General features: G+C 36.3%; 1 protein-coding gene across 1 annotated transcript in view; it reads left to right on the top strand.

The window, feature by feature from the left end:
• ASTN2 (astrotactin 2) overlaps positions 1 to 4,827 on the top strand; it is a 1,134,072-nt gene extending 1,129,245 nt beyond the window's left edge. The window contains exon 23 of the mRNA XM_051979519.1: positions 3,979 to 4,827. Within this exon, the coding sequence (XP_051835479.1) occupies positions 3,979 to 4,216 (238 nt within the window). The 3' untranslated portion in view covers positions 4,217 to 4,827. The remainder of the gene's footprint in view (positions 1 to 3,978) is intronic.
• Positions 4,828 to 25,237: the final 20,410 nt, after the last annotated feature.

Raw genomic sequence — 25,237 nt, 5'->3', positions numbered from 1 at the left:
TTGAGGGAAGACAGGGACTGTCTTTTGTTTGATTTGTATGTCCAATTCTTAGTACAGTGCCTAACACATACTGGGAGCTTAATAGATGATTATTAAATTGAATTGAAGAATATGTCCCACCCTTTGTGTGGCCAAAGTGAAGCAGAGGTTCAAATCAGAAACAAACAAACAAACAAAAAATGATGGAAAAGATAGTATTTGAGGGTAGATCAACATGTAAATTGGAGTCTATAAAGGAGGTTTTGAGAGGAGAGAAAGATTAGGAGTCAAGTAATGAATTCTCTGAGAAAAAAAAAGGTAGAGAGTACAGCCTAGAGGCTACTTGAGAACTGTCATTGGGAAAAGGGATAAGCATTTATTAAGCACCTACTATGTTTTAAGCCCTGTACTAAGTGTATTACAAATATTTCATTTGATTCTCACAACAACTCTGTGAGGTAAGTGTTATTATGCTCATTTTTATTATAGAGGAAATTAATACTAAAGCATTAAGTGTTTTGTCCAGGGTCAGGCAGTTAAAGTTTCTGAGGCTGGATTTTCATCCAGATCTATTTGAATCCAGGCACAGTGTTCTATTCCCAAATAACCTAACTGCTTAAAAATCTACCAGAATCTAGATAGGGCAATATACCCTGGAGGAAATGATTCAGGAATCACTACATTACTGAATGATTACATTATGGGAGAATTTTGGAAGTAACTGTGTGGAAGAAGCGGCATGGCTACTCCTATTCTTTCTCTTGGTCAAATATGTTAAAGGGCATGAATGAAGATTCGTACCATGCTGGTGAAAGCATACAGGGTTTCAGCATCCCCACGAAAAGCCATGTTTCCATAATTACAAAGAAATAGGGTATGAGAATGGCAGACCTAATGTTAGGAGGGATAGTTTGCTAGCAAAATAGAGGAAGGGGAAGCTGGAAAGGGAAATGAGTGACCTAGACTAATATGGATGAGGGAACAGAAAACAGTGGCTGGGAAAGGAGGCTTTGGCCTGCTCATCCTGTGACTTTTGAATGTAATGGATCCTAGGTAGAGTTTAAAAATTTTCACATGAGGGAGAGCATTCTAGAAAGGAAGATGTGTGAAAGTGTTGGGGGCATATCTAGAAAAAAGGTATCCTATCAGTAGGTATTGGTAGATTTTTCTGAACTTCCAAAACACATGTTAGACATGTGAAACAATATGTGAACAGTTTTGTAGAACTACATCTAGATCTGGATTCAAATAATTCCTCAGTTACTTAACATCTGTGCGACTTTAACCGAATAACTTAACCTCTCTTGTTCTCATTGTTCTCATCTATAAAATGGAACTAACAATCCCTATCTTGCTTAGCTCATGGTTATTTAGGTTCAAATGAAATAACATTTAAAATTTCTTTGTAAATGAATGTGTAGAGCACAACAAAAACTCGACCTGGTGTTATTACCTAAAACTATAAAAAACAAAGTAATCACTCATTTACTAATCCTCTAGTTGAAGACAGATAGGTGGTATAATAAGATAGAGTACTAACTTGGAGTCAGAAAAACTATAGGCAAAATGCTTAACCACTGAGAATCAATTTCCTCACCAGTACCAAAGTACCTCTGTTCAAATCCTGATTTTACCATTTGCTGCCTGTGTGGCTTTGGACTGTTCCCTTAAGCTCTTTGTGCCTCAATTTCCTCAACTGTAAAATGAGGGGGTTGGATTAGCTGACCTCTAAGGTCTCTTTCAGCCCTAAATCTATAATTCTAGCATCCTGTGATCCACATAAGTTACAGCAGATGCACTTGTAATGTCACAGCAGGACACAGTCTCTGTCCTTCCACATTGTCTGCAGTGGGAAGAGTCATTCTGGCCCCGAGTTATTTTGGGAGGGAAAGACTAGGCTTTGACTGAGAGGGAGTCAGAGCCAGCAAGCTTTTCAAATCATCTGAGGCAAAGAGAGAATAGCATAAGAGAGCCAGAGACATTCAAAGCCAGAGAGGGAGCTGCACAGACCCCATGAGTGCTTGATGTCAGTCCCTTCCCATATCCTCCCCCCTACTTTAATCAGGAGCTCCCGCTTCTCTGAAACCAGAAAGTTTCTGTTTCAGAATCTCAATCAGTAGGGTTGTGTTGAAGACGTCCAAAAAATAGTAGAATGTATAGATCCAAAGTTGAAATTTCCTAAAGTTTCCCTAATTAAACAACTTTCTACCCTTCATTTATACAGTCTCTTTCCTTCTTCCCTAGTCCCAGGATCCAATTCAATTCCCACCTCCCCAGTCCGACAGGTATAGTATGAATGTTTTGCCAATGGGAGTCAGTAATGAGGTGAGAATATTGGAATAATACCTAACACCAGCTTCCTCTCTCCTCCTCCATATATCTGGCTGCTATAAATAGAAGCAGGGACAAGGCTGGTATAGAGTATAATCCCCCAGAGCCAAGCAACTTCTGCTCTTTAAAGGGTCTCCAGGAAAGGTTAGTGTTTAGGGGAAATGCTGTGTTCAATGACCTAACAAAAACATTCAACTCCATTAGCAAATCTAGGCTCTGGCAACCATGAAGTGAGTTTGGCTGAGTATCAACATCCTGAAGTTATTATATGATTAAACAATCGATAAATCTTTATTGAGTGCCGACTTTGAGGTTCCTTACCCAGCCCCTCTCCACCCCAACAGATGGTTAAAGACAAATCTCTCCCTGCCTCCTTCAGGAGACTTCTTAATTCAGGATTAAGGAAGCCTGGTGTCAAAGGATGCTCAAGAACTCTTCATGCACAATATATTTACAACCATTGATTTCCTTGTTTCACTGGTCCTGAATTTAACATTCCATCACCCATTTCCATACTTTTGCCAAGGCTATTCCACATGCCTGAAACAAATTTCTTTTTTACCTCTGCCTCAGCTTTCTATAAGACTTAACTCATACCACCTCTGAATGGAAAGCTTCCCTAATCTCCCCAGCTGTTAGTGTTCAATTATCCCTCAAATTATTTGGTAATTAAATTACTTGGAAGTACATTCCCGTATTTTAGCTTATTGCAAAAAAAGATATGAACTACACTGATAATAAGAGATTGGCATTCTGATTTAATTCTGTTCTGGGAATGACAAGTGACTATGTCCATCTGCCTGCCAATCAAAGATTTGGCCTGCAAATTAAAAAAAAAATATGGATTTTGAACTAGCCGAGAACTTAGGGACCTCTCTCTTCTTCTGTAATAAAGAGGTGCAACCAGCTAGCATAGTTGGGTCTAGCATCCTCAAGGAGCCTGAATAATGTGTGAGAAGAAGATGGCATAGATCCAGAATTAGAAAGGATCTGAAGTCATTTAATTCACCCCTTTTCTTTATCCCTAAATTATTATTGTTATTATTATATTTTACAAATTAGGAAACTAAGGCCCAGAGAGATTAAATAACTTATTTAAAGCCCTGTAGATAGCAAATAGCAGTGCCAGGTTTGAAACTATAACTGTAAAATTAGGTGACTAAATTCAGTGATCATTAGAGTTCCTTCCAGTTCTAATAGCATTTAATCCACATGACGTATATAGGGCAATGATCATTTCAATTTTATGGATGAGAAAACCTGGACCATATAGGTAAAGTAACTTGCCTTTGATCCCATGACTAATAAGTGATAAAAGTGGGACTCCTCATTTCATACCAAAAGACAATATTGGGTAGAGGAAATAATTTATTAGGGGATCTAGGTCCCTACTCTACTTCATTATCTATATGTTCTCGGGCAAGTTTAACTTCTGTATGCCTCAATTTCCTCTTCTGTTAAATGAGCGAATTAAACTAAATAACCCAAAGTTTCTTTCAATGTGAACAAAGCCTTCTGATTTTCTAAAGTGAGTAGGATTCAAGAGGTATGGTGAACTATCAGTGGCAATTCCCTAAAACTTTTTCCAACTCAAAATCCTATAATGCCATAATTCTGTGCCAATAGAAATTCCCAGTCATCCAACTGCTCTTTCCTCCTGCCTTTCAGAAAAGCCCACCTGATCCTGAGGAGGCTGGAGAAGGTCAGCAGTCACTGCTCTACTCTCCTGCGCAGCGCCTATATCCAGAGCCGTGTAGACACCATTCCCTACCTCTTCTGCCGCAGTGAAGAGGTGCGGCCAGCTGGCATGGTTTGGTATAGCATCCTCAAGGACACCAAAGTCACATGTGAGGAGAAGATGGTCTCCATGGCACGCAACACGTATGGCGAGTCCAAGGGGCGGTGAGAGAAGATTGGCCTCGGGCTTTGGATGCCAAGAGCAGAGACTCTCAAGCACGAGAGATGAATGGACACAGGAGGATCCTGAATCTTGGGTGGGTTTTGGGACAGGGTGGTGATTGGAAGGAGCCACAAAGGCCAAGCCAGACTTTTTCTCCCAAGGACAGTTGAAAGGACTTTAGGTAGCAGCCGGGATCATTCATTATTTTCTTTCTTTTTTGAGACATTATTTGACTCTGTCAAAATCTCACCTTTTTAAAACCTTTTCTTATGGACTCCAGAAATCCTGAAATGAGAGCATTCTGATGAGGGCCACATGTTACTCTTCTCTCCCTTCCCCTTGCCTTTGACCTCTGCAGTTCTTTTTCCATGGTCTCTCTTCACCTATTCCTTCCCTGCCTCTCTGCCCAGGATCCAGAACGCACAGGCCAGCCCCTTTGGCTGTAGCCATTTCCCCAAAGTAGACCTGACAAATTTACCAGTGAGAATTGTTTTTTTTTTTTTTTTTTTAATGCTCTCCCATTTGCAGAACTCCTGCCTCTTCCTACTGCTCACAGACCTTCTCCAGCAGAGGTCCTGACAGGCTGTTCTATGCATTAAAAATTCATATGAAGTCCATGTTTCTGCCTATGTGGTGTTTCTTACCAGTGGAATACAATTTGTGACATACCTAGCCAATGATCTCTGTTGCCTCCCTCTAAGAAACTGAAAAGTAAAGGTGTAATCTCTACTCAAGAAGCTGTCAGAGGTTAAAAGGAACCCTAAGAGAAAGATGAGGAAGTCCAAGCCATAGATATTTCTGCTGCATCTCCTAGACATTTATTCATTCAATTGTGGTTACATCTTGATTGAAAATCTGATTGAGTTTATTATGATAGCAATGCTAATACCAATAGCTAAGACTTATATAGCATTTTAAGGGTTACAAACACTTTACAAACATTAACTCACTTGATACTCGTAATAACCCTGGTTGCTATTATCTCCATTTTACAGATGAGCCATACAGATTAAGGGATTTGTCCAGTGTCACACAGCTAGTATCTGAGGCAAATCATGTCTCCTCTCTAGTTCTTCATTTTGTCATCTCTAAAGTGTTGATGTTGGACAAAAATAACTTTTAAGGTCAATTCCATGTTTATTATAAAGTCTAGTCCAGATATAACTGAAATATACATACATGTAAGTATATGTGTATATGAATGTGTGTTTGTACATTCTCCCTACTGTTAGTAGCTAATATAGAAGTTACATTAGCTAACTTCATAAAGAGGAAAGCTTAAATTCAATGCAATATGGAAAGGTAAATTTGTTATGGAAGATGAAGTCTGAAATGTCCAGACCATAAGACATGGTAGAGAATGGTCAAATTCAATAGATGTAATGAAATGAGAAGCTCCAGAGTACCTGACACAGTTTAAGGATTTGGGAGTTCAAGGGGAATTTTAAGAGGATTTGTTGTGGAGAAGGGATATTGACTGCTTTTTAATCTTGATAACAATTTTGTGGTGGGCCTGGTCTAGTTACCCACTTATTGAAGATTTTTCTTGAAGTGAAGATCAAAAAATCTTGATAAATCTTCCATTGGAAACTACCTTATAAGGTCATCTGGTCCAAACTTTTCGTTTTATAGGGAAGAGAACTGAAACCCAGAGAGTTTGACTCTTTTCTAAGGTCACACAATTAGTAGAGGACAAAGCTGGAGTTTGTGCTCAGCTCTAAATTCAGGAATTATCCCACCACTTCCTAGTGGGGAAGCACCTAGAGGGTACTGTGAAGCTTACCTCCAGAGTCTCTGATCTCTCTAAAGAATGTAAAAGAGGAAATGGAAAACGAGCAAAAATCAGAGTCAGGGAGTTCGGTCTCACCAGCTGTCTCCTTTTAACACATCTGAAGACATAAATACTGCTCACAGAAGGGACTGGAGATCTCCCAGTCTTATAATAAACAAAGAAAATGTGGACTTTTTCTGACTTTTTTTTTTCCATGAGAGAAAGAGCCTGAAGGAAGAAAGCTGGAATGTAAATGGCACCTGGTAAATAGTGTTTCTCCTAAATATTGTATCAGGACCATGGGCAGGGAAAGCAACATAAATAAAAGCTAACACTCTGGAGTAATTAAGATCATCAAGGAAAGGATATGATGATTATATTATATTATAATATATAATAGTGATTAATCAGAGAAGACTGTCTTTACTTTAAGAATCACCTGTGACCATATTGAAATTTGGGAGTTTGGGGCCAGGCTGAGGAATCTGGAATTTAGGGCACCCACAAGCTCCACTTGTCCAAGTAAGATGGGTAGTGAGTTCAAGTTGGAAGCCAAGAGCCAAGGCATCCTTTAAGCACAACTGAGGATATAACCTGGTCTAGCGATGTAGGAAAGCAGACTCTGGTAAAATACTTGGTTTTAAAAGAATAGTTTCTGCTTTGGTCAGGAAGATCCCTATGATTATTGCCAAAGCTGAACAAAAACCATAAAATAGATAGTTCAAGAACATTGGGTGAGAATTCATAAGTGAATATGTTGGATTGGAGGAAGGCAAAAAGAATACAAACAAGAAAGAATCCTTAGAAACTACAGCAAACCCAGGAAAAGAAATGTGTATACTCAGAACATTGAGGAGGATGACCATCGAGAACTGGGTCTTATTTCAAAGGCTGTGAGAGAATGTGAACTCAGTGAAAGAGAAGAAAACGTGACCCCACTGGTCAGAGAAAAAATGGGGACAAGGTGCTGATGTGAGAGACATGAGAAGCTGCAATTTTAGGACAGAGGGGATGACTATCACTGTCAAATGCTTCCAACGTGATAAAGACTAGGGAAAAAAAGATTTTTGTGGTCAAGTGGCACACTATGTCCTTTGATAATTGTGGAGGTGCTAACCAGACTGCAAAAGATTAAGCAGTGAGTGAATGATGGCATCCCTTGATCTAAGGCTGAATGAAAGAATCAGGGAATAAGGAGGCAATGGCCTCCCTGAATTGTGTACTAGTTGACCCATATGTCAAATACTGTGTTCAGTTATGCCATATTTTAGGAAGCACATTGATAAGAATGAATGAAACATTTTTAAGCATTTGTTCTATATAAGGCACTATGCCAAGTGCTGGATATACAAAGAGAAAAATGTTAAGAAAGTGTCTCTTCAAGGAACTCCCATTCTAATGTCTTCAAGTCACATCTTGCTATGATCCTACAAACACTCACCCAAATACATAATGCTCACTCAAGACTGGTTAAATTCAGTGAAAATGAATATTACAGATCTGATGGTGAAAAGTAGTCATAATAGGACAGCTTTGCAGAGGAAGGTGTGTGAAATCAATGGACAAATCTTGTACTGTCCCATCCACTTTGTATAAAGTTCAAGACGGGTGGCTAGATATTAGTCAACAGACATTTACTGACGCAGTAACTAAACCTTAACTCATTTTTAGCATCAGCTTGTGGAAACAAGCTCCTTTTTCCATTCTTCCATGCTCCTTTTTCTTTTGAGGGTGCCTTCCCAGAGCAGGTCCTGCTATAGACGCCACTCCCTATACCCAAGAAGCAAATCTAGTTTTACAGCCCTGATTGATTATACCTGAAGATTGATTTCTTAGCATTTACAAGATACTTTAAAGGTCATTTTGTCCAATTCTTTCCTTTTACAGAAAAAAACTGAGCCCCACAAAGGGAAAAAAGCTTTTTTGAAGTCTGCATAAACAGTAAGGAACAGTTTAGGAACAGACTTGCATGTAGATACAGGGTTGGCACCTAAGACAAGAAGTTAGAAGCAAGAAAAAGGTGGCCAGGTAAATCAGGAAGGCCTGAGTTTGAACCTTGCCTCATCTACTTATTATCTCTCTAAATTTGGCTGTTTCCTTCTCTCTAACTCAGCTTCCTCTTCTGACCACTGAACAAGATGGACTCTTAAGTTTTCTTTCTTCCACTTCTGAATTTATGATCCTTTGTGATGACTGATAACCATCTGGAATGTAAAAAGTGATCTGATATAAACTTGTTCTACATTTGAGTGAGATGATGTACAATGATACACATGGCAGTATATACAAAATATGTCTGTTTGTACAAGCCTGGGAACTCTAAACAGGGACTTGCAAATGAAGACAAGAAAAAGAGGAAAAAAAAGGTCTCTACTGAAAAAAGAGGACTTCTGTAGAGATCGTTTTTCACTTTTGTTTTTGTATCACATGGAAAACAGTAGGTACCTAATGTAAGCATATTGGTTTCGACTTATAAGAGGCCGTAGAGATCTTCCAATCCAATAGCCTGATGTTCCAGATGAAACTGAAGACCAGAGCCCAAATTTACATAATAGAGCAGATAAAAAGTAACAAAGGCAAGACTGAAACCTACAGCCTTTGATTCTAAATCTAGTATTTTTTTTCAAATGTCTCATACCACTTCTGTGCTGAAAGTCAAGAGATGGGTTTGAGTACTACTTTTGCCACTAGATCTTGACTTAACTATAGTCTTGAAGAATGATTACAGACATACATATAGGCTACCATTATCAAACTTTGGATAAATAACTTGATAGTAACATAACAAATTAATAGTCGTGTTATTAATTATAGTGATGCTAGTACCAAATGATTTTTTTTTTATCGGTATGGTATGTGGAAATCTACACCAATGTAATTTAAATGCATGAGTAATGTGGAATTTTAAAGAGCTTTTTGGGGACACAGAAAGGTCAAGTAATAATGATAATAATAATAGCTAACATTTATGTAGCACCTGCTATGTACCAAGCTCTGTATGAAACAATTTATAATTATTATCTCATTTGGTCCTCTCCTACAATCCCGAGAAGCAGATGACATCTCCATTTTACAGATGAAGAACTGAGACAAACAAAAATTAAGTTGCTTGCTTATGATTGAAATTGATATGGGTCAGAGGCAATTCTTCAACCTCGATTTTCCTAACTCCAAGATCCATATCTTTATCCACTATGCTATTTGCCTTTTAAATCACATGACCACTAGATTGGTTCTCATTCCAAGCTAATCAAATCTCTTAGAATGTGTGTGTGTGTGTGTGTGTGTGTGTGTGTGTGTGTATGTATGTGTGTGTATTTATGTACTCACACTCTTATACGTTCCCATAGCTACTTAACATATCTGCCTCTGTTTTCTCATCTGTAAAGTATGAAGAATAATCATACTTACCAGTTTTTTTTTGTGAGGATAACATAAAAATCATATTTATGAAGCACCTTACAAATCATGGAGTGCCAGCCATAATTAATATAATTATTATTACTATTATTAAAATGTATAATGCTAAAATTGGATGAGGCCTTAGACTTCAGAATGACTTAATTAAAACCTTTTATTTTACAATTAAGGAAATACAACTCCAAAGAAGATATAATGGACTTATTCAAAGTCATAGAGTTGATTTGAGAACCTATTTTCTGACTTCCAGTTAGATTTTTTTTGCTTATTTCTACATATTGTTATTTGTGAAATTATGCTATCATCTCAAATATTAAGCTATCATTATTGTTTTACACCAGAGGCTAATGGCAAGTGTACATCAAGGTTACTCACCTCCAAAGAGAACTCTTGTTTGGGGAACTTTAAATTCTTTTGGGAAAATGCATACATATAGAAAATAGGATTGAAATTCTAAGACCTTGCAAGCCATAGTCATTTGACATCTGTGTATAGAAAGGTGGTAGGGAGTGGGAAGAAAAAAGAAATGATGCTTGGAAATAGCCTATGATTATATATACATGTGGGTTCAAGTGTATGAAAATGCAAAAATAGCTTTAAAAAACTCCAGGCTCAAAATCTGCTTTGATACAAGCCAACTCAAACTGATGAAATTAAATATGGCCTCTGATGGTACTCACTGACTCACTGAAGGTGCTCTGAACAAACAAAACCTAGGTTTCTTTGGTGGTATTTTGTTTTTAATTTGAGGTTGCCCATAACATTGCAAGGGCCTGAAAGGAGGTTTCTAACTTTTCCTTTTGGAAACTGCTCAGTGCGCTTGTACACATACTACCAAACTGATTTTTCTTGCTTCTGCATTTTACAAGGATTGGCAGAGGGCAAAAGTTGTGTACACAGTAATATATACAAAGGTGTTCTTTTCTGAACACACACACACACACACACAGAACCAGCAACACACACATATAGCCAGTGACACACACACACATATAGCCAGCAACATACACACACAGCCAGAGAGACACACACATACACACAGCCAACCAACAACACACACATACATATAGCCAGTGAGACACATAAACACACATAATAATGAGACACACACACACACAGCCAGCGAGATACATACACAGATCCAGCAACACACTCACACAAACACACATAGAGCCAGCAATGCGCACACACAGAGCCAATGACACACAAACACATACAGAGCCAGCAACACACACATACAGCCAGACATACACACATATACAGCCAATGACAAACACACACATCCATAAAGCCAGTGATATACAGCCAGCAACACACAGCAAGAGGGGGAGACACAGAGATGAACAGAGGGACAAAGAAAAACTCTGTGTATGTGTGTGTGTGTGTGTGTGTGTGTGTGTGTGTTTGTGTGTATGTCTATGTGTGTCTGTCTCTGTATGTGTTTATGTCTCTGAGAGATGGAGAAAGAGAGAGAAGGAGAAGAAGGAGAGAAACCGAAGGTAGGAGGGAAAAGGCAAATGCTTGTCTACTTACCTATTTTTTCCCTATAGACACAAGGTCTCTGAGGAGGGCAGAATTATAATAGGTGTATCCTAATCTAAAAAAAAAAATCTTAAAGTAGAATATTAAAAGTGGGAGGGACTCTGAAAGATAGAATGTGACTAAATCATAGCTCTAGGATTAGAAAACATTTTTTAAGCAAATATATTGAGGTTCAAGCATCTATGTGATTTGCATAGCATCCTCTAGGAAGTATTGAGACACTGGCTATAGAATCTAAATGTTATAATTGAAAAGAATCTTTCAATATGGAATGCTATATTGAAAGAATTAGAATATGGGATTTGACTATATGTATGTGTAAGCTAGAAGGAGGGGAGTATGTGACTACTGATTTATTTTCTTTCTTTCTTATTACTTCATGCTGATACAACTACTATCTCTAATACATATGACCCTAAGTCACAAAAACAGCCTTTCATGATTAGTATATTTTAAATGAAAAAAATACTTACATGCTGAGAACTCAAAAGGTGTATTCAAGAGTGGACTCTTTCTAAATATTATCCAAAGCATCTAAGTAATAACATTGTTTGCAACTAAGAAAAACTAGAAGTTTTCTAGTATAAACAGTACACTACTGCTTTTTCCTCTTCTCACCTTTCTCCACTTTTACCTTGCATAAGTTATAGAAATAATAGGGCATAAGAACAAAATATCAATAGAAAGGACACACAATTATACATATTTACATACATCTGTATGATATACTTAGAAAGTTCTAGTGAATCAGTAGAGAAATTAATTTAAATTATTACCGATGAGAAAGCTTGTCCCCAGAAAATTGAAATGGATTTGCCAAAGATCTTATAGAACACTCATGGCAGAACCATAAGTATAATTTTGTCTTTTGCATCTAATATTGTTCATTACTGTATTTTACTAATTGAGATAGTTTTCCCACTGGGATGATAAAGCATCAACCCCCTCTCCCCCCAAAAAAAACAAACAAAAAAATTCAAACCCATACATCTTCGAAGTTTCCTATTCCCCTAATGAGGTTTCAGTAATAGGAAAACATCAAAACTGATCTCAAAGTGTTTCAAGCCATTTTATTTCTTCTTTGAGTATCAAGTCAATAAACATTAGTTAATAACTTACTCCATTCCAGGCACTGTGCTTAATGTTGAGGATACAAAGAAAGGCAAAAATAATTCCTGTGCTCAAGGATCTTACATTCTAATGCAAGAGATAATATATAAATAATTAGCTACATATGAGATAATATAGAGTAGATGAAGATGAAGGCACTAGCATTATGAAAGAATAGGGAAGACATTCTGAAGATGCATCTTAAAAGAATCTAGAAAAGCTAAGAGGAAGAAGTAAGAAGACAGAGAATTTTGAGTGGAGAATAAAGTAAGAAGAAACTTGAGTCAGGGAGACAGTTCAAAAGATATTTCTATAGTCTAAGGGAGAAGTGATAAAAACAAAACAAAACAACAACAACAACAAAAACCTGGCATAAGGTAATAGCTTTGTGAATAGAAAAAAGAGAAGGTATATGAGAGATGTGAAAGTAGAAAGGGTGAGATTTGGCAAAGGATTGGTATATGATAAGTCATCAAGGATGACACTGATATTATAGATTTGGGTAACTAGGGGGATATGGTAGCATCCACAGTGATAGAAAAGAGAAGAAGGGAAGATTTGGAGGGAGGAGGAAGAAAAATTCTGTTTTGGGCATGTTGATTCACTGTCTAAGGAGCATCAAATTCAGATATCTACTCCAAGGACATGAAAACTTGTCCTGAGGGATGGGCAAATGAGAACAATTTGTTCCAAAGGCTATAAACGCAGCTGAAGCAGGCAACATAGAATGCTTAGAGATTAGTTAGACATGAGAGACACCAAGGTTTGTATCCTAAATCATCACCAGTAACCTTGACTTTGTCTTGCCATTGGACTTTGATGACTCTGAAAGAAAGTGAGGTCCACAACTTTGTATTGCTCTGCCTCAGTTAAAGCCAATTTATGCACAAATAAAAGGAGACTAACTAGGACTAGATAGACAAATCTGAGAATCATCTTTATAAAAGTGATAAATGAACCCATAGGAGTTAATAGGTTCACCAAAAAAGAAAACATAGAATAAAAAAGAGAATGAAGCCCAAGACAGGTCTTTGGGGGGTATCTATGGATAGTGGGCATGACCTAGATGAAGAATCAGTAAAGGAGGATTAGGAAAAGTCAGATGAGAAGAAAATGAAGAAAGGACAGTAGCATGAAAATCTAACGTTTGAAATATCTATGATAATGTTATCAGCAGTGTCAAAAGTCTCCAGAGATTTCAATATGAATGAATATAGACAATAGGTCATTAGATATGACCTTTGATGGTTGGTAACTCTGAAGAGAGCACTTTTGCTTGAATGGTGAAGCCAGATAGAGGAGGGTTTAGAAATGAGAGGTGGTACAGATGACTTTCTCAAGAAGTTTAACCAAAAAAAAAGTGAATAGAGACATGTCTCTATTCATATGGGGAGACCTATGGATAGAGCCTACAATGAGCCAGGCATTGTGCTAAGTACTTTGTACAAATGTCTCACCCGACTTTTACAACAACCCTGGCAAGATAGATGTTATTGTTATTTCCCATTTTAAGGTACAAAAAAACCGAGATGAGGTTAAACAATTTGCCCAGCTAGGAAGTACTAGGTCAAATTTGAACTCACATCCTGACTCAGCACTATTCTATCGATTGTGCCACTTACTGCCTCTAAGAAGGTATAGCCAGATTAAGTGCCTTTGTGTGTGTGTGTTGGGGGGGAGATGAAGGAGAGAGGATAAGAAAGACATGGACATATCTGTGAACATGAATGAAGGATTTAGTGAATACGAAGAAACTGAAGACAGGAGACTGAGAATGATAGGATGCAATCTGCCTAGAAGATTAGAGGAAATGAGAGCAAATGTGCCTGGGAAAGGGCCGGGTTTGGTAGAAAAAGAGACTCAGGTAAACAAGGTAGTGAGGGAATATTTTTTAAGTAATATGAGATGAGGAGAAAAGGAAATAGAGGCACTCTGGGAATGGCCTCTTTTTTTTTTTTTTCAGTAACATATATAAAGCAAGGTTCTTTGTTGAGATGGTAAGGAAGGCTATGCTATAGGAGCTTGAGAAAAGAGGAATATTTGGAAGAACCATAGGGGACAGAGTAATAGGAAATAGCAAATCTTTTGGGGACAATCAAATATTTGCCTTGACAGGGTTAAGCCTTGCTTTGACCCAGCTATTATCACAAAACATAAATTTGTAGTGGATATGGTTTGTATGAATCTGTGATTACCTCTGGCTCCATTCAGTAATATGAGGTATTCAGCAGAGAGAAGGAGATGGATTGTAAGAGTAAGTCAGGGTTGGGCTCTGGCAAGGAACGATCAGTGGATAAGAAGGCAAGGGATCCAAGAAGTTGGTTCACGAAGGGGTCAGGATTGGGAAGAAAAAGTACAACTAGTATAGGGGCAATCACCTGAAGGGTTAAGAAAATGTTGGTCATGGTGAGAATGAGAATAAAGTAAGGGCCATAATATATAAAAGGGAATAATTATATATAAAATCAGGGTCAAATATAAATACATACACACACATATGTAAATGAAATCATATAAAAGAAATTTGTAGTTCATGAACTTAAAAGTGGTACCCTTCAATATGCCCTATATCATATAAATTCTAGTCCAGCAGTGAGTCATTCTTCAGCCAGGTGTTATAAAGGATAAAGTGTTGGATCTGGAGTTCAGATCCAGCTTAGCCTTTACCTCTTTAAGTATGAGGATCAAATATTAACTATTATTTTTATTAGCTTTTCTTCTTTTCAAACTACCTCTCTTCCTTATCATATGAATGTTAACCTACTTTGGTAGATTCTTATGACTAAAGAGTCCAAGATGCAAGGAAAGGAGACAAAACTGTGGCAAAAGCTTAGCAGAACAGAAAAAAAGAAAAGTTGAACTTGGACTGAGAGAGGCAGTACTTGAATCCAGATTGGTCTACTCATTAGTCATATGATCTCGAACATATTTATACTGCTCCTATTTTGTCTCCTATTTTGTAAAAAATAAGATAATCCCAGCGGGACTATTGGGTAAAAAGTATTCTACTTGCAGTTAAACATATAAATTTGAATGACTGTTGTTTTTCAGAGACTGCCAGTAGTAATACTGGACTTGGTCAAGGTTCAGATCATGTCTCTGACAAATTCACTAGCTACTGACCTTGACCAAGTCACTTAACATGTGTGTGCCTAGAGTGTTACCTGAGGGAGTTAGTGATACCACTCGAATTAGTGACTACCTCTAGAGACTGTGCTAAAAAGATCAAATGAAAAATACATAAAAAGTGCTTTGAAGATGTCAAAGTACTTTATAAATATCTGTTATTGGTTCTTACCACAAACTTATGAGGTAGGTAATAAAAATTTAATCACTTGGGAAGAAATTACCCAGGAGGAAACAGAGTACCTGACTGAGAAAAAGAACAGTATCTGATTAACAGAGTATCTGAGCATCTATCTATCTCTCTATCTATGAATATCCCAGTGAGTATCTAAATGAGTATCTATTTATCTGTCTATCTGAGTGAATATCTATCTGAGTATCCAAATGAGTATCTGTCTATCTATCTATCTATCTATAATCTATCTATCTGCATATCTATGGACCTTCTATCATTTATTTATGTATCCAAGTGAGTATTTATCCCGTAAGTATTTATCTCAGAGAGTATCTGAGTATCTACCTAACTAAAAGGAAAAAAAAAAATCATTTGCTCAAGGCCACTGAGCTAGTAAATAGAATAGTGGGAAGGGTCCTTAGATCTAGCCCCAAACTCAGGACCTCTTTTTTCTTTATTAGCCAGCTTCTAAACAGGCATCTTTTCAAAAACTCAGTTCCCCATAGAGGGAATGGTTCCTTGCTAGTATGTTCAATGTAGCTGGTTAAGAGACAGGCCTATATCTGTGGAACTTAAAAAATTTTTTTTTCTTCAATCTTATCCTAACCCCAGAATAACCCCTTAATTTAGCCCCTTTCTAATAGCTGGAACTAGTGCTGGAGGTGGGCAGGAGAAAGTTCCCTTCCTACCCCCATCTGCACAGGAAGCCAGGCATCAGTGCCCGAGGAGAGATTCCTTGGGATTATTTTCATCATAAATATGAGAACCGCAGTGGTTCAGTAGGCTTTATGATCTCCTCATGACGTAGTTTCTTCAATTGCAGCCCTCCAGCACTTCAGCCTTTGTGTTCCTCTCCCAGCACTCAGGAAAAGGTGTGTATACAGAAGGGCTATTTGGATACATGCCCTGTGAGTACAAGAGAGGGGTGAGGCAGCCAGGAAGGGAGAAACAGAAGTATGGAATGCTTCAATTTCTCAAAAAATGAGAGTACTTTTAACTCATTCTGTGCCCTGGGTCATGTCATTTGACCTTTCCTGGCCTCAGTTTCCTTATAAGTAAAAAGAGAAGGTTGAACTGGGTGATCTCTGATGCCCTTTATATATTCTTTTCTAACATGCTATGGTCCAGGGGCCATCCCAGTTCTGACATTGTATGATTTTACACAGGAACACTTAGCAGGAGACAGACCACATTTTCTTTTAAGATAGCCTAAGGGTACCATGTGGAAAGATTGACTCTGTGGCTACAAAGGGCAGAACTTTGCCCATTTTGTGGGAGTTAAAAGGAGGCAGATTTAATATCAATACAAGGAAGGGCTTCCTGATGATTCAAGGTGTCCAACAATGCAAAGAACTGCCTTATGGGGTAGTGAGCTCACCCTCATGCTGGTTTCAGAGAGAGGTTAGATATGTGATTCTCTACAAGGGATTTCCCACAATGGGGAGGAGGTTTGACCACATAACCTCTGAGATCCTTAGCCTTCAGATCTATCATATCATCAGTCCATATGACATTTCTCATAGCTTATTCTTTCTCATAAATCCCTTACATTTTTTTCTTGCTCCCACAGGTGTTATAGGAATACAGAGCTTTATTCCCCACATAATGTATCCTAACCAGCCACGTGCATCATAGTATAAGACATGCAAGTTTAGATTTTAAAAGAAAAATAGCAGCTAATTCTTAGGTGGCTAAGGGTTTTCTTTGGAGGCAAATGACATGGGGTTTGGGTCATAGTGAAGGACTTCATGCCCTAATTCTTTTTAAATTTTCAATTTAATTGATGAGCTGGGAACGATCCAAGCTCAAGCCCTACTCAGCACATCTGTAATTGGGCTAATGGCATTTTGATTTGTTTAATATATTTACTTCAGTGTCAATGGAATGTAACAGTCACAGAACATGCTGTGGCTCTCTTCAGCAAAAACAATGCAGTATTTCAAAACCAGTGATGAAGGGAAAAGCATCCCAAGAACAGCAATGGTCACCTGGCATATGTTGAGATCCCAATATTTCACCAGAGACAGCACATTAAGGACTAGTCCATGGGAAGAAAGGGAATGAAGCATAAGGGATAGTTTTAGCCCAAAGAATGAAGATTGACTTTAGAACTGACTTAATCTATTTGGCCTTTGGGAAAGTAGGGGGCAGAGGGAAACTGGAAAATGTGGCAAAGAAAGTATGTTGTGACTGAATGAAGTGCTCTTCTGTTCTTGGCCTATTTAAACATACACACCACATTCTGGAGGTAGAGCAGTCAACCACTAAGGCTTTTGGTGACTGGATGGAAAGATTTCATCTAGAAATACTATAAAATTCCTAATAAAAAGGATTCCCTTCCCTTATTTCTGCATATCCTCCCTGCCTATTAGAAGTCTTAATAATACCTCAGGGCCATGTTCTGACATGATGGAAACTGTGAAGAGTTGGAATTTCCACTCTAGAGAACAGAAGAATTTTATATTCCCTAGGGCTTGCCTCTTACTGATCTTGCTCTGGATGGCAGAGAAGAGGTTAGTAAGAAAGGGAAGGGAAGGGAAAAGAAGGGAAGGGAAAAGAATGGAAGGGAAGGGAAGGGAAAAGAAGGGAAGGGAAAAGAATGGAAGGGAAGGGAAGGGAAAAGAAGGGAAGGGAAAGACTTTTTTCAAGGAAAGACATATTCCATGATGATCAAAATCATATATAGGACAGGAAGCAGAGTCAGAGGCTAAATCTGCAAAATGTAAAGATATACTGCTATGTGAAACATTTATTCTGTTACACAGATATTTAGCCCAGTAAACTCTTATGTATTATTCAGAGGAGAACTCTTTAGTTCCTCATTTAGAATCTACTTACTCATCTTTTACATACAAGTCTAACTAGTTTGAAGATATCATTTTCTGGTCCCTGTCAAATTAAAATTCAGCAAAAAGTCAATTACTGTCAAGCATACTAAGCATTAGTATGCAACAACACAACCTAATCACCATTCATAGGAATAAATTGGCAACAGTTAGATGGTTCAGTGAATAGAGTACTCAGCCTAGGAGAAGACCTGAGTTCAAATATGGCTATATGACTTTGGTCCCTTAATTTGTGTTCGTTTTAATCCAATAAAGAGGGAATTGGCAAACGACTCTAATACCTCTGTCAAGAAAACATTATGGAGATTATTGGCTTGCTGTGGTCAATGGGATCATGAAGAGTCAGACAGGAATGAACAACGCAAGTGATAGCACTGAACAATCAAACTACATGTAACATGCTCAATAACCTCCATTTGAGAAGACATGGAAAATAGAACACATTTTTCAATAGTTTTCCCCAAAAATAGTCTAAATGAAAAATATGCTTATAAGAATAAAATTTGAGCAACATGAGAAATGTGAAGTTTCAGGATAATCTGCTCTCCAAGGGTTTTGGAGAACTCTGGTTATGCTGATTTCATGAGGAAAAAATAAAATGACTCAAATATTTCACAAGTCTCTTTACTAAAGTTGTATTCTGCTACTTACTGTGGCATTGAGATGGCTCTGGGTTCCCAAAGACAATATGATGGATGAATTAAGTTAGGAATTCTTCAGATGGGGTCCTGATCATCAACTTAGTCAAGCTAAGTTTGAAGAAATAAATCAGGTTATTCATGAAATGAAGAACTTTTTGTTCACAGTAATTCTCAGACAGTCTACTAAATTACAGAGAGGTTCAGGAAGACTTCATGGCATAATGGAAAGAATGTTAGTTTGAGTCCTGGTTTCAAATCCTCTATTCTACTGAGTACCAAACATGGCCTTGGAAAAATTACTTTTTTCTTGGGTCTCAACTTCCTTGAATGGGGTTAGATTAAATGAGTCTGAAATCTGTGCTCCTATAACTGAAGTAAAGTTTTTTTTTTTTTTTTTAACTCTTAAAACACTTCAAGACTGATAATTTCACTTTAGTAATCTCTTTACCAAGGCAGATTGCAACATTTCCATGTCTTTCTAATTCCAGCAGTGGATTGTTGCAGACAAAAATATTCAGTACCTGGTGATACTCCCTACTCACACCACTGGATCTATACTCATAGTCCTTAAGTTGGTAAGGAATACTTCCTAAAGCCTAAGAAATTGAGAATATAGACTTCAGGAAACCAGAATCATTTTAACTTATTGAAGAGTCATCAAAGGAGCACATGAGTAAAAGATATCATATGGAAGTCATTAAAATGAAATAAAAATTTCAAATTAGAAAAAAAATCTTATTTTTTCACAATAATTTTATTGCAGTTTGAACAATATGGCAAACAATATACTTGGTGAGAAGAGTAAGTGTGTTCAATATCTTACTTTTACTTATATAAGACAGGTTTGGAAGAATTGACTTAGTTAAACAACTTTTTACTTGAAACTATTGAGTTTTGTTTCAAAGTTCAGTATGATTTATTGTTATTTTTAAAGAAAGTGTTGTAGGAAAGGGATTATTTTTTTTAATGTGAGAATTGTATACATTAGAAATTAATTCAAATTGAAGATAAGTATAATTTTGTTTATATTTATTTTGGAATGAGAATCTGGATACCAAACAAGGTTCTAAGGAACTTATTTCAAAGTGAATCTTCAATTTATGTTATTTGTTTTTAATTAAAACCTATGACTTCACTTTTTAATGATAAATTCCATGAATTTTCTTTCATTCATGAAAAATCTTGTAAAGTTACTTGGGTCACTGAAGGTTAAACAACTTGGCCAAGTTAACTTAACTAGTAAGTAAATATAAGAGAAAGAACTCAACGGCCAGTCCTATATACTATATACCATGGTTTCTCTCCATAATCTTGATTATTGCCACAGAGTTTTTGCTGTTTTTATTTTTTTCTTTCAATTTCCCAATTTTATCCATCCAGCACTCCTTTGGACTTCACTATCATGCTTCCAAGAACTTCATTGTTGGGGAATCTTATCCTTCCCAATCTTATCAGCTTCAGTATTTGTATCTTATCACTCAGCTCAGCCACTGAAACATGAGTCTGCTTAATCCATGTTTATTGATTGGCCTAATTATTCACAATGAGTATTGTCACTAAAAATATGAATTTAAAAATAAGAATATAAAGGAACAACTAGTTTATATGTAGTCTTCTGAGATGGAGGGTGGGGAAGAACACCTAATTGCATGTTCTACATTAGGAACATTTAGTGATTGAATTGTGATTAATAATGAATAACAGAGTACATGACTGATTTTGATTATAGTTTTTAATGTCAGATGAACCCATACTTTACATACAACAAACATAGTAAAATAACAGTTTTGCCATGTTTGATTATCTAGTGAAAACAACATTTTTCTTTATGAATTTGATTTCCTTAATTCTGAAAAAAAAAGCTTTTGAAAAACATGGATCTACTTTGTTTTTCCCCCTCTTAGGTTAGACTATTTCTCCACAAAGACACAAGGAGTATTATTGTTGAATCCAAATAAATATTTTCCATACATATATTCTAATAATATTTTTATGTAGAAAAGATAGTGGTACCTATATTTACATAAAATTAGCAGTATTTAATGATTCTTATATATATTTTATATTAGTTTATGATTACAAAATCTATAAGACAGGTAAGCCACTCAGTTTTCCTCAATTTACTTATCTGTAGGAGAGAGCTGAGTTAACGAGGTTCTAAGGTTCTATCCAACTCTGGATTTATGATACCATGATGTAAGTAAGCTAGGTGGCAAGGATACTTATCTCCCATGATTGTTATAAACATTAAATGAGATGTATAGAGTGTTCAATACTAATATAAACAAAAATAATAGCTAGGACTTTGAAGTTTGAAGATGATGATGATAATAATTTTTATATAGTATTTAAGCTTTGCAAATCAGTTTCCTCACCTTTGTGAGGTAACACAAGAGGTATGGTTTCATTTCATAAAGAACATGAGGCCCAGAGTAGTAAGAATTTGCCGAAGACTACAAAGTTCAATATAAATTGCAGTATAGCATCATGAATGTGATCTTAGAATGCATTAACCAAGAAATACTGATCAATGGTTGTAGTATTAGTTTCAGTTCCTGGGATAACATTTTGGCAAGGACATAAATGGGATGACATCCAGAAAAAGCTGATGAAGATGGTGAAGTACCTCGGGACTAATATGAAAAAAAAATATGGATATTTAGCTTAGAACATCTATGCAGATAATATTCTTCAAGTAGTTGAAGGACTATGATAGAAAAAGGAATGAAATTTTTTCTGCTAGGACCTACTGAGTAAAATTTGTGAGGATTCATATTTAGACTTATGGTAAGAAAAGGCTTTCTAATTACTGATTTTCTAATCAAATGATTTTTAAGCACTGATATACAACAATGCCTTGGGAACAAATGTCTCCCTCACTAGGAGTCTTTCAGCAGAGATTTTATGACCATTTGCCAAAAATATGGAAGAGAGAATTCCCATTTAATTCTTTAATAGATGGAATGACCTCTTAGATTCCTCATGATTCTAAAATTGTGATTGTATGACTTGCTATAGGCCATACAGCTAATTAGTGATAGAATTGAATCTAGTACCAAGGTAGCCTGACTACTGATTGTTCTTTCCCTTTTCAATCCTTTTTGAACATGTAGATGCCCAACATTCTTGAGTCAGTTCCCACCTGTAGAGATGACACAGTAGTAACTCAGAATGAAAATTTCATAGCCAGACAGCATAACTGTTAACTGACTAATGATACACATGTTGGACTTGAGACTCCTAATCTGTCTTTTATTTTTTAGACATGCCTCAACATTATCAGACCTGAGTATGGGGGACACACCTGGACAAGATGATTCAGGGCTTAGAATAAGGTTGTAAAAAAACAAAATTCACTTTTAAAAGTTTTGGTCACTTCACTTCTGTCCAACATAGTAGAAGGTTGTTACTCCCTCACTAAACAATATCATTTATAGGTAGACTGTTTATCTTGGGATACTAAGACCGAAAAAAAAAACATTTTTTCCCCACAAGATAGAGATAACTTTGGGAGAGCAAGGAAAATTATTTTTGTAATCAAAATATTTATGTTTACATCATTATTTTGCCACTTATCAGCTTTTGACTTTGGTAATTTAATATCTTCATTGAAGGTGAGAAAAATAGAATAGGTAACCTCTGACATCTCTTTCAGGAGTAGTATTTTGTGATGCAATTCAATGTCAACATCTATTTTCACCATTTATTCATTAATATTTATAGATATCTACTATAAGTAGAATGCTAGGGAAGTAAGAAAAAAGGGAGGGAGGGACTTTATATGAGGGATAAACCTACCTTCATTATGTTTGTGGTCTCTAATAGGGAAGTTAAAACCACTGGAGAACATTGTGGAAAAATATTGAGCTAATAGATATATCTCAATCAGTGTGGAATATTTTTTAGACCAGAATAGTGTTAATCTCTCCTGCCTCTTCAAATTAACAGGAGCTAAATATCTTCACTGTAAAATGGGAATGACAATATTTGACTTGCTTGTCTCCTAGGATTGTGGGGAGGATAAAGTAAGACAATGGTAATCAAAATGCTTTCTAACCACAAAATCTTAAGTGAATACCATTTAAATATTGTTATAACAATTATTATCCCTATTTTAGCAGGTGTGAGTTGATTAAGCTTAACTTTTTTTTTAATGTAGCCTTCATATCAGTAGATACTTCACTGTAACAATTCTTGGACATCCACACCTTAAAGAGAGAGCTCTGATAAAGAACAAATCAGGGCAACAATTTCAGCTTGAATTGATTGAATTGCTACTTTCCTGTCCTCTCACTCTTATTCCCACTCTTACAAATAAAGAACAAGAGATTGGATTTATTTAGAATTAGATTTTTCTGATCAAATATTGTTTGTAATACTTTATAAGCTATAAAATATAGCAATGTAATTAATTAATCTCTGAACCTTTATCAAAGCTCGAAGACTTGCCTTTGGCTTTAAATACTTATGCTATTATCTACCCTTGTAATACCCTTTTCCCTGCTATATGGTATATTTAGTACATATATATGTTTGACTCTAAGATCATCAAGGTCAAGGACTATGACTGATTCTTATTGCTATTTTTCACAATATCTAACCCAGGGGCTTGCATATAGCAGGTGTTCCATAAATGAAGAAAAGAAAAGGGAGAGAGAAAAGGATATTTATGGACTACTACAAACAATTTCTCCCTCAAAAAAGAGAGAACTGACATAATAAGGGATCTCTTTTCAACTCTCACAGTCGGAGTTTAGGCAGAAGTAGTGATAGATGTATAGAGTTAACTAGATAGTCTTGAACTACATTGAATTACAAATGCAAAAGCAGGATAGTTGAATGGGCATTAAATTTATTTTCACAATACATACCTTTTTTCCCCCCTGACACTAGCTAAGTTATGATAGATAAAGCATTTAAGCCTCAGTCTTTTCATTTAGATAATGGGAATAAAAATATTTTATATTATCTAACTCAAAGGGCTGGTAAGAAGAAATTCTTTCATAAATTATTATTATTAAGCTATGATGCACTACATAAACAAAAGCTATTCTTATTTACAAGAGACCTTAAAAACTGGAGAATTTCATTGAAGCTGAAGAGCCTAAGGCGCTCTCCTTGGTCCTGTAGCTGTCTCTAGCCTCTTCTTGACAATTTGCTAATGTGGAACTCAAGCTGCCAGACTCTGACTCTTATTTTCTAATAGCTTTGTGAAACCCTCTAACTATGGTCTGTCTGGTTTTGCAGTATTCTGTTTTCATTTTTGTTTTGTTGTTGTTATTGTTGTTGTGTTGTTTTTTTTTTTTTTTTTTTTTTTTTTTTACATCTATTTCACCCAGCTATTGGGATCTTGTTTTTTTTCCCCACTTCATCTTCTCTGAGCACTTGGACATTAGCTTTTCAATTAATTAGTTGACATCACTTTCAGCTCACATGATAGCAACCATTCAGAAACATGTTCCAGTCTAATTATACAATAATGTATATGTTTTAAGAGGAGAAGAATTGTAATTGGTAATGACTATCAATTGGCACTTTTTAATTAAAAAATTGTAGCGTTACTTTCAAGAAGACAAACACACACACACACATACAACACACACACGTTAAAAAAATTCCTAACAGAGACATTGAGGGAAAAATGTTTAATAGGAGAATAAAATTTACTTTTATAAATGTAAATTGTACATTTATGTACAAAAATGTAAAGATTACATTTTATGTAATCCAAAATACTCAAGCATGTTATTTTAAATATTGAGCAAATGACTTAACCTCCCTGGTCCTTAGTTTCTTCATCTAAGTTATCTTACATCCCCCACAATTATAAAGATTATAATTTTATTATGGAATTTCCAATTTTATTTTCATAGTTGGCTTGGCAAATTCTTTCTTCATTGATAATAATGGTTTGATACATGATGTACTGGAAACAACATTGTTCCAAGATATAGGAGATCTGAATTCTTATTCCAACTCTGCCACTAATACTTTGTGTGATCTTGAGCTAGCCACTTCCTTTCTCTGCACCTAAGTTTGTTCATCTGACAAATGGCAGGTGGCTTCTTGAATCTCCAATAATCTAAGATTTTATACCAGCCCAGGTCTTGCCTCACAATGGTTACAAAATATGAATTAGCAGAATACAAATTACTGAGCTTTGATCATATTCCCCCCAAATATTCCCCTCCTCCCTATATTAGGAATAATATGAGAATCAAAAGTAAGAAATGGACAATTTATATTGGGCTCAGTTCCCATAATTTATAAGAAAACTACAGATGCTTTGAGATAAGAACAACTGGCAGAGGACACTATGAGAAATCCTTTAAAACATCAGTGTAGAGTATATTTCTTATCAACTCAATAGAAGAGAATATACATAACAGATCTTCA

Source organism: Antechinus flavipes, chromosome 2 (genome assembly GCF_016432865.1).
Source record: "Antechinus flavipes isolate AdamAnt ecotype Samford, QLD, Australia chromosome 2, AdamAnt_v2, whole genome shotgun sequence".
In the NCBI taxonomy this organism is placed as follows: domain Eukaryota; kingdom Metazoa; phylum Chordata; class Mammalia; order Dasyuromorphia; family Dasyuridae; genus Antechinus; species Antechinus flavipes.
Note: the sequence above shows the minus strand (reverse complement) of the source record. Positions and strands in the feature narration are given on the sequence as shown.